Source organism: Paramisgurnus dabryanus, chromosome 20, assembly GCF_030506205.2.
Source record: "Paramisgurnus dabryanus chromosome 20, PD_genome_1.1, whole genome shotgun sequence".
NCBI lineage: Eukaryota > Metazoa > Chordata > Actinopteri > Cypriniformes > Cobitidae > Paramisgurnus > Paramisgurnus dabryanus.
In genome coordinates this window covers 6,550,972-6,562,927 of record NC_133356.1, presented here as the reverse complement: position 1 = coordinate 6,562,927, position 11,956 = coordinate 6,550,972, and the positions used below count along the sequence as shown (strand labels likewise).

At 36.8% G+C, this 11,956-nt stretch overlaps 1 protein-coding gene across 1 annotated transcript in view; it reads right to left on the bottom strand.

The window, feature by feature from the left end:
- The window catches only part of LOC135786655 (collagen alpha-6(VI) chain), a 65,308-nt gene that overhangs the window by 2,911 nt on the left and 50,441 nt on the right, over window positions 1-11,956 (bottom strand). Inside the window, exons 22-39 of the mRNA XM_065296147.2 lie at window positions 9,798-9,851; window positions 9,520-9,555; window positions 9,370-9,435; window positions 9,219-9,281; window positions 8,953-9,015; window positions 8,553-8,615; window positions 8,399-8,449; window positions 8,236-8,271; window positions 7,900-7,962; window positions 7,688-7,750; window positions 7,368-7,403; window positions 7,234-7,270; window positions 7,124-7,135; window positions 4,008-4,504; window positions 3,864-3,939; window positions 3,104-3,766; window positions 1,642-1,729; window positions 69-235 (exon numbers count right to left, since the gene is read on the bottom strand). Of these exons, the coding sequence (XP_065152219.1) occupies window positions 69-235; window positions 1,642-1,729; window positions 3,104-3,766; window positions 3,864-3,939; window positions 4,008-4,504; window positions 7,124-7,135; window positions 7,234-7,270; window positions 7,368-7,403; window positions 7,688-7,750; window positions 7,900-7,962; window positions 8,236-8,271; window positions 8,399-8,449; window positions 8,553-8,615; window positions 8,953-9,015; window positions 9,219-9,281; window positions 9,370-9,435; window positions 9,520-9,555; window positions 9,798-9,851 (2,134 nt within the window). The remainder of the gene's footprint in view (window positions 1-68; window positions 236-1,641; window positions 1,730-3,103; window positions 3,767-3,863; window positions 3,940-4,007; window positions 4,505-7,123; window positions 7,136-7,233; window positions 7,271-7,367; window positions 7,404-7,687; window positions 7,751-7,899; window positions 7,963-8,235; window positions 8,272-8,398; window positions 8,450-8,552; window positions 8,616-8,952; window positions 9,016-9,218; window positions 9,282-9,369; window positions 9,436-9,519; window positions 9,556-9,797; window positions 9,852-11,956) is intronic.

Genomic DNA, 11,956 nt, shown 5'->3' with positions numbered 1-11,956 from the left:
TTTTAATGTGAGCAGTAACAACACAGAAAGCAGAGCGGTTTTGCGAGAGATCTTGAATGTGGATTCACCAGTATTGATCTTGGGGGCATCAGCCTGGTCATATTCGTATTGATCTGTAAACGGCTCAGTGACGTCATCTGGATATGAGTTTGTGAATGGTTGTGTTTCACCCGGATTATAAACATCTTCATATTCCTCAGGAGCTTTTCCTAATTGGGGGCCGGTGCCGATGTCTCTGAAACACAGAGTATTTATAACATTAAAAAGCACAGAATGTGTTGTCTATGGAAAATTTAAAGCTTTAAAAACTTTAACACTTTGCATAGGCATTTTAACCAACAAATTAAGATCCTAGATTCAAAACCTTGATAAGTGCATTTGGTATGATTTCCTGTTTATTAGCATTTTTTATCAGACTCTGCCTAAAAAACTGTGTTTCTGAATGGGCAGGATACAGCGGATTTGACGCAAAAGTATTTGATGAACGTATACATGTGTCGAAAGCATTTGGTTAATATCATCATCTCATTTTTGACGGAGGTGCTTTTGCATCTGAACTCTTCATCTGAGATATCAGGGTAAAAACGTTACTTTTCATAATAAGGTTGACATTTACCCTGCACCAGGGGCAAGTTGTGCCACAAGACCACTTTTTTCCCACAAGCAATATTTCTGAAACAATTTATTTCAGATCCAAAGTTATTGTTCTCAGGGATGCACCACATCCTGAAATATATTTATATCCTTAACTTGAAGGCATTACTGTCATGGCCTCTCTTTAAAGTCATTTTGAGTAAAAACTGGCACAACTCAGCCCACTTTCCCCTGTGTATTATTTATTTATTTATTTAAAAGCTATAAATTGCTGAATATCTCTTTTTTGTTTTGTTTTTGGTGGTTATTGTGGGTATTATTTCCCTGCATACCCAGCAACTATACCAACTACAACTATATATAGTTATGACGGCTATGAGCAGTGGCAAGCGGTGACTTCTTTTTTCGAGGGCACTCGATGCAAAGTTCATCACAACATGTATGTAGCCCGTCATGTGTGTGGTTCCTTTTTTCAAAATATGTGTTCTGCGCGTCAAAACACGTGATGCACATGGTTCACATGACGCAACAAACACATATTTTGAAAAACGCAGGCAACACACATGACACTCCAACACACGACACGAAAACTTATTTTGAATTAGCGCCCCTCGGATGGGCAGTCACGAGCCGCGACTGGCTATGAGTAACCCATGCACTGCTTGCAAAAATAATCCTGAATTTGGTTACATGATGTTTTTGTCAAAATAAGTAATTATGTTGGCAAAGTCAACAGTGAATACAAGGTGTTTGGTTTCATTTATTCCTTGTTGGGCTATGGTTAAACATCTATTCAATTTTCACTGACACACCAAATTTTGCCTCATTTAGCCTAGACGCCTGGGCGGTGTTTGAACAGCTATTAGACGTCTTTTAAACACAAAATTGCTTGCTGGGTAATTTCTTCAACAACATCTGTGAGGCTTCAGTGAATATAGTCAACGAATGTACTCCATAGATTATTCAAGATGAAGTGCAAAACAAGAAAACGAATGGTGTTAGTTTGTTTTTGTAATCACAAAAGCTAGCATCAGATAAATGACAAACCTATCAGGAGATTGTTTGAACTCGACAGGCCTGGGTTTAAAACCATCACACTCACGAGGCTGTGACACCACTTGAGGAATAAGTTCTCCTGAAAAACAACACGCACTTATGAACACGATGTAAGATCATGGCTTAGATAAATACAGATGTGTGACCAACATCTGAGGTTTAAAAAGAAATACACAACTCGCATGAATAATAGCATAATATTCACACATTATTCACACAAAAATATAAATTTTGGCATTAATTACTCCCCATCAAGTCATTCCAAACCTGATTTACTTTTGTTCATTTTTGAAATATAAATAAGATTTTTTTAATGAAATCCAAGACCCATATATTTGAAAAGTTTGGTTCCAAAACGCAATAAATCCATTTTTAACAAATTTCGGTAAAAACGTGTTTTCTATACCAAGAAAGTGACAAGATGAAAACCGCTATTTTCTGTTACAAACTTTCACATTGCATCTTTAGGTTATAAAAACATAAAAAATTCAAATCCATAACTTGATTTTCAAAGATTTATTATAAAAACGGAACATTTTTTTCCACAAAATGCAATAAATCCATGACAGGTTTTTATTCAAAATGCTATAAATCTATTGAATCAATAGCCTATATAAATGTGCATTCATCTTTGCCATGTTATATTTATTTAGTTGACTAGTTGTACACACTGATTAAAAAAATAAACATTAATGTCATTAATCAAAACACTTACTTCGTGATATTAAGAACACTGTCATTGCTGCGGTTATACTTGACGTCGTCGCTTAACGTTTTTCACAGCGATCAGCTGTAAAATGTTTTGGTCCTGCTCGATTTTTGTTGACTTTGAGTAAAATTATGGAAAGTTTTTCATAAGATCCCCTGGGGTCAATGTGTTAGCATGCTGTCGGCCCGGGCAAACAATAAGCACCCGTCTCCGAGTGCCTCTTGCTTAAATTATTAGATGTCGATGGCTTACGTTTCTTTCCCGTCACAGAAAACCATCACAGGTTTATCAATGCTTTTAAAGTATTATTTTGCTTTTGTTTGTTTGTTGATCACGATGTACAAAGTAGATGAGGAAAACTAGATTCTGTGTACTCAAAGCGCCGCCATTGTTTGTTTACATTGCGTGAATGGTGCGCTGTAGTCTGTGAAGTGGATTTATTGCATTCTGTAGAAAAGGGGGAGTGGCGTTTATTGCATTTTGGGAAAAAAGGGAGAAAAGATGACAGAATAACACGGCGGATATTGGATTTTGGTCAAATTAGGAATTTACTTTTTAATACTGACCTGATATAATACTGATTCTGGCAGTAACAAAAATTTTTCAAAAATTGTGTTTATTGCGTTTTGGAACCAAACTTTTCATTTATTCCCATATATTCCCGTTAATTTCCACGGAAAGTTTCCAGCCTTAAAAATTCCCAGAATTTTGCAACCCTAGACCCAACACATGAATATTCCTTACTGTTGAGCAGGTGTAGGAAAGCGTAGATGAAGCGTCTGGCGTACTCCCGATCTCTCTGTATGGGAGATCCCATGAATACCAGCCGACTCTCGAGAGGAGAGTTGGTGAGCTTCTCCATCTGTGTCCAGTCGAATTTCTGTCCCGTCATGACGATAAACATAACAACATTTCGACATCTACACAGTTTTGACACATAATCTAGCTGATCTTTATTCAGATGCTCAGAGTCTTCTCCAAAAACGGCTATGACCATTCGCTTCTTTCGCTGTCCCTCAGCATTACTCAGGAGGACGTTAGTAATCATCGATTCTAAAGCGAACTCAGGATGGGACGTCCCACCAACTTGGTTCACTGAATTGGTGATATGTCTTTTCATCAAGCTACGATCCCTGAATTGAGTGAAACTGAACTCCTCGTGGATATAAGAGGAGCCATAAATGGAGCTCTGCTGGTAGAAGGCCAACCTGGTCTTCCCGTCAGCAGTGTGTGGGTCGCTGCTCATCTCAATCTGGTCCAATAGAGAAAGCGTGAGCTCCTTCACCCCAAGATACTGTTGAGCGTTTAGGTCATCTGAGCCATCCATTAGCACAGACAGGTCCAAATCCATCTGCAGGGCTTCCGGCTGCAGATTAATACCACACACTGGGTCTGGTTTACATCGGTCTGGTGAGAGGAAATAAACAATGTTGCTTTCGACACCACGCCACTATTAAATCTGCTTATTCAGGCGTGAATAGGATCATACATTGGCGAATCATACCAAAACAAATGATGCACTGTTTAATGCGATCGACTCCCTTTCCATCAACAACGATGTAGCTTCCTGTGTCATCAACCTGAGACAAATATGAGAGAGTTAATGACTATATGAGTACCAATTACGCATGTGTTTAAATTTAACTACCTGAACCGCCTGGTTCACGTCATTCGCAGGACGTAAAGCGATCACGCCGAGGCTGATGTCAGCAGCCCGAAGCTCCAGCATTGCCGTTGCAGTGCTCAACGCATCTCTCGATGGCCCGTTTGTGAAGAACACGGCCACCTTTCTCATCAGTTGGCCATCACGCACGCGTTTAAAGATGTTTCGTGCCATGTAGCGCATGGCTTGACCGATGTCTCTGACTTTTGTAGTTCTCTCCAGAGGAATATTCTTAATAGCCTCCTCCAGGGTCTTCTGCTTTTGGTGGTCTGAGAAGCGGATGAGGGACTTGGTCTCACTGCTGTATGAGATCACAGACACCCGAGCTCCCCACGGACAAGATTTCTGGGCTATGTTAATGTCCTTCAGCAAGGAGATGGCAGCGGTTAGCATTTGTTGAAAGGTTTGATTGTTCACACCCGAGGACATGTCCAGAGCCAACACCAGCTCTGTGGGGTGAACTGGACACTGGCTTCTGTGAGCTAAAAGCAATGTTAAAAAAAAACAGTAAAGGACAAGATTAAAGATTAAATGAAGAGTTTATACAGAAATTAAAAACTTCCTGTGTTGCTCTAAACATGTATTATCTTATTTTTATCAACAAAAGAGATACATTTTTACTACAATGTCAAATTTCAACTAGAGCTTACATGTCTGTCTGTCTGTCTACCCATCCTTCTATCCATCGTCTGTCTGTCTGTCTATCCATATACCCATCCATTCAGTCATCGTCTGTCTGTCTGTCTGTCTGTCTGTCTGTCTCCATCCATCTATTTTCTGTCTGTCTGTGTGTGTGCTATCCATTGTCTGTCTATTTTTGTGTCTATCTATCTATTGTCTGTCTATCTGTCTGTCTGTCTGTCTGTATGCCATCCATTGTCTGTCTGTCTGTCTGTCTGTATGCCATCCATTGTCTGTCTATCTATCGTCTTTTTGTCTATCATTCAACCCACCCGTCCATCCATCCATCAACCCATCATCTGTCTGTCTATCTATCTACCCACCCATCCATTGTCTGCCTGTCTGTCTGTCTTAAATCCATTGTCTGTCTATCTATCAACCTATCCATCCATTAATCCATCATCTGTCTGTCCGTCTATCTATCTATCTATCTATCTATCTATCTATCTATCTATCTATCTATCTATCTATCTATCTATCTATCTATCCATCCATCCATCCATCCATCCATCCATCCATCCATCCATCCATCCATCCAACCATCCATCCATCCATCCATCGTCTGCCTGTCTGTCTATCAACCCATCCATCAATCCATCCACCACCTGTCTGTCTGTCTATCTATCTATCTACCCATCCATCTATCGATTTAGTCTGTCCATCCATTGTCTGTCTGTCTATCCATCTGTATGTCTATCTGTCTACTGTTCTTCTATCGATCAACCCACCCATCATCTGTGTGTCTGTGTGTCTATCTATCTACCCATCCATCCATTGTCTGTCTATCTGTATGTCAATCTATCTCTGTGTTGTCTGTCTATCTATCAACTCATCCATCAATCCATCATCTGTCTGTCTATCTACCCATCAATTCATCATCTGTCTGTCTGTCTGTCTGTCTATCTATCTACCATCCATCCATTGTCTGTCTGTCTGTCTGTCTGTCTGTCTGTCTATCTGTCTATCTATCTACACATCCATCATCTGTCTGTCTGTCTGCCATCCATTGTCTATCTATCTGCATGTCTATCTGTCTATTGTCTGTCTATCTATCTATCAACCCATCCATCAATCCTTCATCTGTCTGTCTATCTATCTACCCATCAATCCATCATCTGTCTGTCTATCTATCTACCATCCATCCATTGTCGGTCGGTCTGTCGGTCTGTCGGTCTATCTATCTATCTATCTATCTATCTATCTATCTATCTATCTATCTATCTATCTATCTATCTATCTATCTATCTATCTATCTATCTATCTATCTACCCATCCATCATCTGTCTGTCTGTCTGCCATCCATTCTCTGTCTATCTGTATGTCTATCTGTCTATTGTCTGTCTATCTATCTATCAACCCATTCATCAATATCTGTCTGTTAGTCTGTCCATCCATCCATCCATCCATCCATCATTCATCCATCATTCCAACGGAGTCTATTTTTCTCTCAGTCCATTAATTCATCCACCTATACATCCACTGTATGTCTGTCCGCCATCCATTGTCTGTCTGTCCATCTATCTATCTACCCATCCATCCTTTGTCTGTCTGTCTGCCTGCCTGTCTTTCTGTCTGTCTGTCTATCTTTATTGTCTATCTATTTACCCATCCATCCGTCCGTCAACCCATAGTCTGTCTGTCTGTCAGTCCGTCCATCTATCCATCCATCTTCTATCGGTCTATTTTTCTCTCAGTCCGTTCTTTCATCCACCTATACATCCACTGTATGTCTGTCCGCCATCCATTGTCTGTCTGTCTATCCATCTATCTATCTACCCATCCATCCATTGTCTGTCTGTCTCCCTGCCTGTCTATCTTTATTGTCTATCTATTAACCCATCCATCCATCCGTCCGTCAACCCATAGTCTGTCTGTCTGTCAGTCCGTCCATCCATCCTTCCATCCATCATCTATCTTCTATCCATTGTCTGTCTGTATGTCTATCTATCTCTCTATTGTCTGTCTTTCTATCAACCTATCCATCAATCCATTATCTGTGTGTCTGTCTATCTATCTACCCATCCATTCATTGTCTGCCTGTCTGTCTGTATGTCTATCCATCTATTGTCTATCTATCAACCCATCCATCAATCATCTGTCTGACTGTCTTATCTATCTACTATCCATTCATCGACTGTCTTTGTGTCTGTCTGCCATCCATTGTCTGTCTTTTTGTCTATCTATCTACCCATTCATCCATTGTCTATCTATCCATCCATCCATCATCTATCTGTCTATTTTTCTCTCAGTCCGTTCATTTATCCATCTATACATCCATTGTCTGTCTGTCCGTCTGCCTATATTTTTTGTTTACAATGACATACATATCAGTCTATTCATCACAGAAGTTTTAGAAGACATAAAATCACATAATTGTCATTCTAGTTCAATACTGGCGAATGAGGAATGTAGTTGCATACCTTCACAGCAAGCTGTTGACAATAAAGACAAAAATAAAACATTAAAAACAGCTACAGAAACTGCTAGAGTCAAGATTTTAATAACTTGAATTTTATGGATCTTAACTTACCACAGTTGTCTCGAATGTACTCAACCAGTTCACATTCCTATACAATGAGAAGCAGAAAATAAAAAAATAAAACGCTTACAGCCTAGAGTAATATGACACGGGATCAAAATGATATTATAGTAACGTGAACCTACAGGCATTGGACTGACTCCGGGGGGTCCCTTCTTGCCCTAAAAATATATAAATATGCATAAATTATTAATACTTAAGCAATTATACTAAGAGAAAATAATTTCACTAGGTAATAAATAGGTATATGTTGTCAAAATTAATGATAAACATCATTTATCATTAAAGTGAATCCCACTTTAAGTCATTGTATTTCAACATCCTTTAGGTTTCAAATAATGATATAAATTGTGTGGTTAATAGATCACAGGTTAATCAAATATTCAAAGGACATGTGTATATGAAAATTCAACTAATATATAAAATATCAAACAGAAAGACTGACTGTGTGTCCATCTATGCCTGTTTCCCCAATAGGACCTGGATTACCTGAAGGACCAGCATTCCCCTGATGACATTAACAGATTAACATCACATCAATACACGCACATATACAAACTATTCCTGTATAGATGACAGTGTATTCATATCATTTATAATACACATAACATAAATGTTTTGTTAAATGTAAACTTAAAAAGGAAAATAAAGGTGTACTGGTGTTCCTGGATAGCCTTTGTGTCCTTTAGTTCCACTGGATCCTTTGGGACCATCCTCACCCTATTATTATTAAAACATTGATTATTATTTCTTTATATATTAATACGGTATCTGTGTGTGTGACCCATGTTGTAAAAACAGCTCAAGTCATTTTTATTGTGATTTACTGTTTACATAAAATTGTCTTACATAATTAAATCAAACTGTGATGCTCATCTCATCATTAGATTATGAGACTTTAGCCTGGATTTCACATGTATGGGTCACAAATATATATATACATAATATTGTAAGTGATAGATCAGCTATGAAAAACATTTGGCTTGAACAAACCTCCAAACCAGGGTAGCCCATGTATCCAGGGGTTCCCTACAAACAATTTTTATTTGTGTGTTAATTAATAACCTTACAAAGTAATCAAATACAAAATGATTCAAATATTTCCAGCATCTGCAGAACATGAAAACAGATGTTTTGCTAAGTGAATTTCAAGTACCTTGTTTCCTTTAGGTCCTACAGGTCCAAATCCAATTGCTCCTTCCTGACCCTGTTAACACGAACACATGAAGTGATGAAGTGTTTCTCACAGATTCAGAACAACGTTTACTCAAATTAAAACTTATCAGAACCAGAAGAAAAGACTGACTAACCGGATGTCCCTGGAGTCCTACTGGTCCATAGTCTCCTTTGATCCCTCTGTCACCTGGTAAACCCTAAACATGTTAAAGACACATATGAAGCATGAGGACATGATTGATGCCCTAATATAACTAAGGCTTAGTTCTGGATTAATCTAAACCCTGTTTGGGAAACTGCCTAGCACCACCGTACCAACCACATCATACCCACTACCTAGCAATTCCCTATCTACTGTAGTACTCTTTAGCAACCACAAAGCCAAACTTTAACCTTAAGACTTCTAGCAAGCCTTTACTTTTTGCAAAACTAACATCAGATAATCTTTTTATAGATAAATCTGATCAAATCTAATTTATTTACTTCAGTTTGAAATCCTTATGGACAAAGCATGAATGCATGAGTCTTACGAACCATCGGTCCTCTGGTTCCCGGCCTTCCTTTTGACCCATCAACCCCAGGCGGGCCGAACGGACCCTATAAGAAAGCATCACAATGACATTAACAATGATATACTGTGGGCTCTTTCTGCATTCGATATTAGTGCCTTACCTTATGGGTGATGCATAAAAATGAAACAATATCTGTATCTGTCTGATATCTGTACTATTATTCTTATTTCACCCTTACATGATTACATTGATTGTTACAGATATCAAAGCAGAGCTATAGTCACCCACCTGAACTCCAGGTACGCCTGGTTCGCCTTTTATTCCTTTTGGCCCAGTAACACCACCTGTTCCCTGAATAAGCAGACAAATATATAAATAATTTATTACTATGTGAGATTAAATATGTTGTGTGTTTTTTAATAGGTCCAGAAGTCCTCACCCTTTGTCCAGGGTAACCTTGAGGTCCTCGCTGCCCTGGATCACCTTTTTCATCTGAAGTGGCACCCTAAACACACACACGCACAAACAAAGTTTACAACACTTTACCAAAGGCAAAATATAACACAACGTAAAAAAATGTGCTACATACTGGAAGTCCTGGTGGGCCTCGTCTTCCAGGAGCGCCCTAAAAAATATTTGAAAAGGTTAAGAGAAGTTATTTGAAGGTTGAAACATCCACACACTTTCTTGAATTAATTGTCTTTCTAAATAAAGGCTACAGACATGAAACATTTCACACCGAAAGTCAGAAAAATTGAACAAAACATTTAGTGTGATGTTGTATTTCGTGTTATTTTCTATGATAATCAAACAAATTTGCCAGTAATGAGCATGAAGAAACTACTGAAGGACAACAGCATCACTTACTTTGCCACCAATATCTCCATTACCACCTGGGGTTCCATCCACCCCCGCGGCACCCTGAACACAGAATACAAACACAATAACATAAAGCAGATATAATAACTAGTCTAATTCCTCCTATCCGTTTAAAACAAAAAAATAGTTTAAATCTGCCAATGGGGTAAGCTAAAAAATCTTGAACATTTTTCTTAAACACTAAATTCAAGAAAAATTCAAGAAAAAATTGCTTACCCCATTGGCAGATTTTTTGCTAGTTTTATGCAAAAAATCACTTAAATTTGATATTTTTGGTCTAAAAACTAGACTTATTTTCTTGGGTCGTTTTGCTCATCAATAAAAAGCATCTTAATTTAAGAATTTTTAGATATTTTAATGAAAATAAGACAAAAATACTAAATTAAATTTTGTCTGAAAATTATTTTTTTCAGTGTAGTTTAACGTTCCATATAAGTGGTCATTAAGTGAATTAATAACATTTAGAAAATGTAATCTTCACACTGCAAAAAAGGAACGTCTTACTTAGTATTTTTGTCTTGTTTTCTGGTATAAATATCTGAAAATTCTCAAATTGAGAAACATTTACTTGGAAAGCAAGTGGCTTAAGATTTTAAATCTTGTTTATTGAAATAAATGATGAAAATCAAGAGGGTTTTTACTTAAAACAAGTCAAAATATCTGCCAGTGCAGTAAGAAAAATAAACTTAATTTAGTCAACTTAATTTAAGTAGAATTTTCTTACTGCACTGACAGATATTTTGACTTATTTTAAGTAAAAATCTCTTGATTTTAATCATTTATTTTAATTAAACAAGACTTAATATCTTAAGCCACTTGCTTACCAAGTAAATGTATTTTTTTTTCAATTTTCAGATATTTATATTAGAAAACAAGACAAAAATACTAAGTAAATACTAAGATTTTTTTGCAATGCAGTATTTAGTTAATGCAAGTTAATATATCTGCCAATAGTTTGGTGGTTATTAGTCCAAATAATTGGTATCGGTGCATCTCTAAAATGTATGCTTTACATCTACTAGCTGTTTATCCTGTTTATTATTGCAAATGATGTACATTATGTAAAGTCAATCTCTAGGCTCTTATATAATTTATTCTCATTTTGAGGGCCATTTCCATGAAAGATGGATGTTTTGTTTAATATGTTTTTATAATATTATTGACTAAAAGTTCAATAGTCGGGAAAAAGTCTATACCTTGTCATTAGATTGTAATTATAAGAACAATACAATTTGCATTAATACTATATTATATTACTATATATTTAATAGTTTTCTAGTAAAGATGCTTTGAATCATTTAACATTAATTGTTGGTGCACATTTAAGTCGTTTTGCATGCGTGTATTGCGACGCACGGTTTCCTTTTGGCTTAAAATAATTTATAAACTTTCAAAAGTCCAAAAATAAAACTTCTGACATGCCAATCCATTGATTAACATAAAGAAAAATAAAACACTTCTTAAATCAACTTAACTCTTAACATAAATCAACTTAAAGTCTCCATGAATTGCCTACTGCACGCCGTGTCTCACGGTCAAAAACCATGCACCTCGCTGTGCGCCACACCTGCAATAATTAGCCCCCATCTTAAAAAGACTTGTGTCAGGTAATAGGGCCAACCCATGACAAAACACAGAATGGCTCCAACATTAATAAAAACATTTACATTTATGCATTTATCCAAAGCAACTTACAGTGTATAACACGGTATTTTATCACTATGTGTGTTCCCTGCTATCTAACCCACCATACAGCAAAAAAAAAATTCCTGGCCAAAATATATAACTTTGTATAAAAAGTATACGCATACGCATGTATAAAATATGAAATAAGGATATTTGCAGTTGAAAAAATATTTAATTTTAACCTTTTAAAACCTGTTATGCTTACAGGTTTGTAACATACAATGTTTTTCTTTTATGTTTGGTATATATTTATGTGTTGTATATTTTGAAATATATTTAAAATTATATTTGAAAATATATATACGTTTTTTTTGCCGTGTGGGCCACCACCTTTTGCTTTACTAATACACTACCACTAAGCTACAGGAACACAAAAAGCACTACACAAAGAAATGTGACTTGACTTTAAAATTAAAATGATTCTTTTGTATTTGCATGCAAAGATATTGAGAATGTTAAGT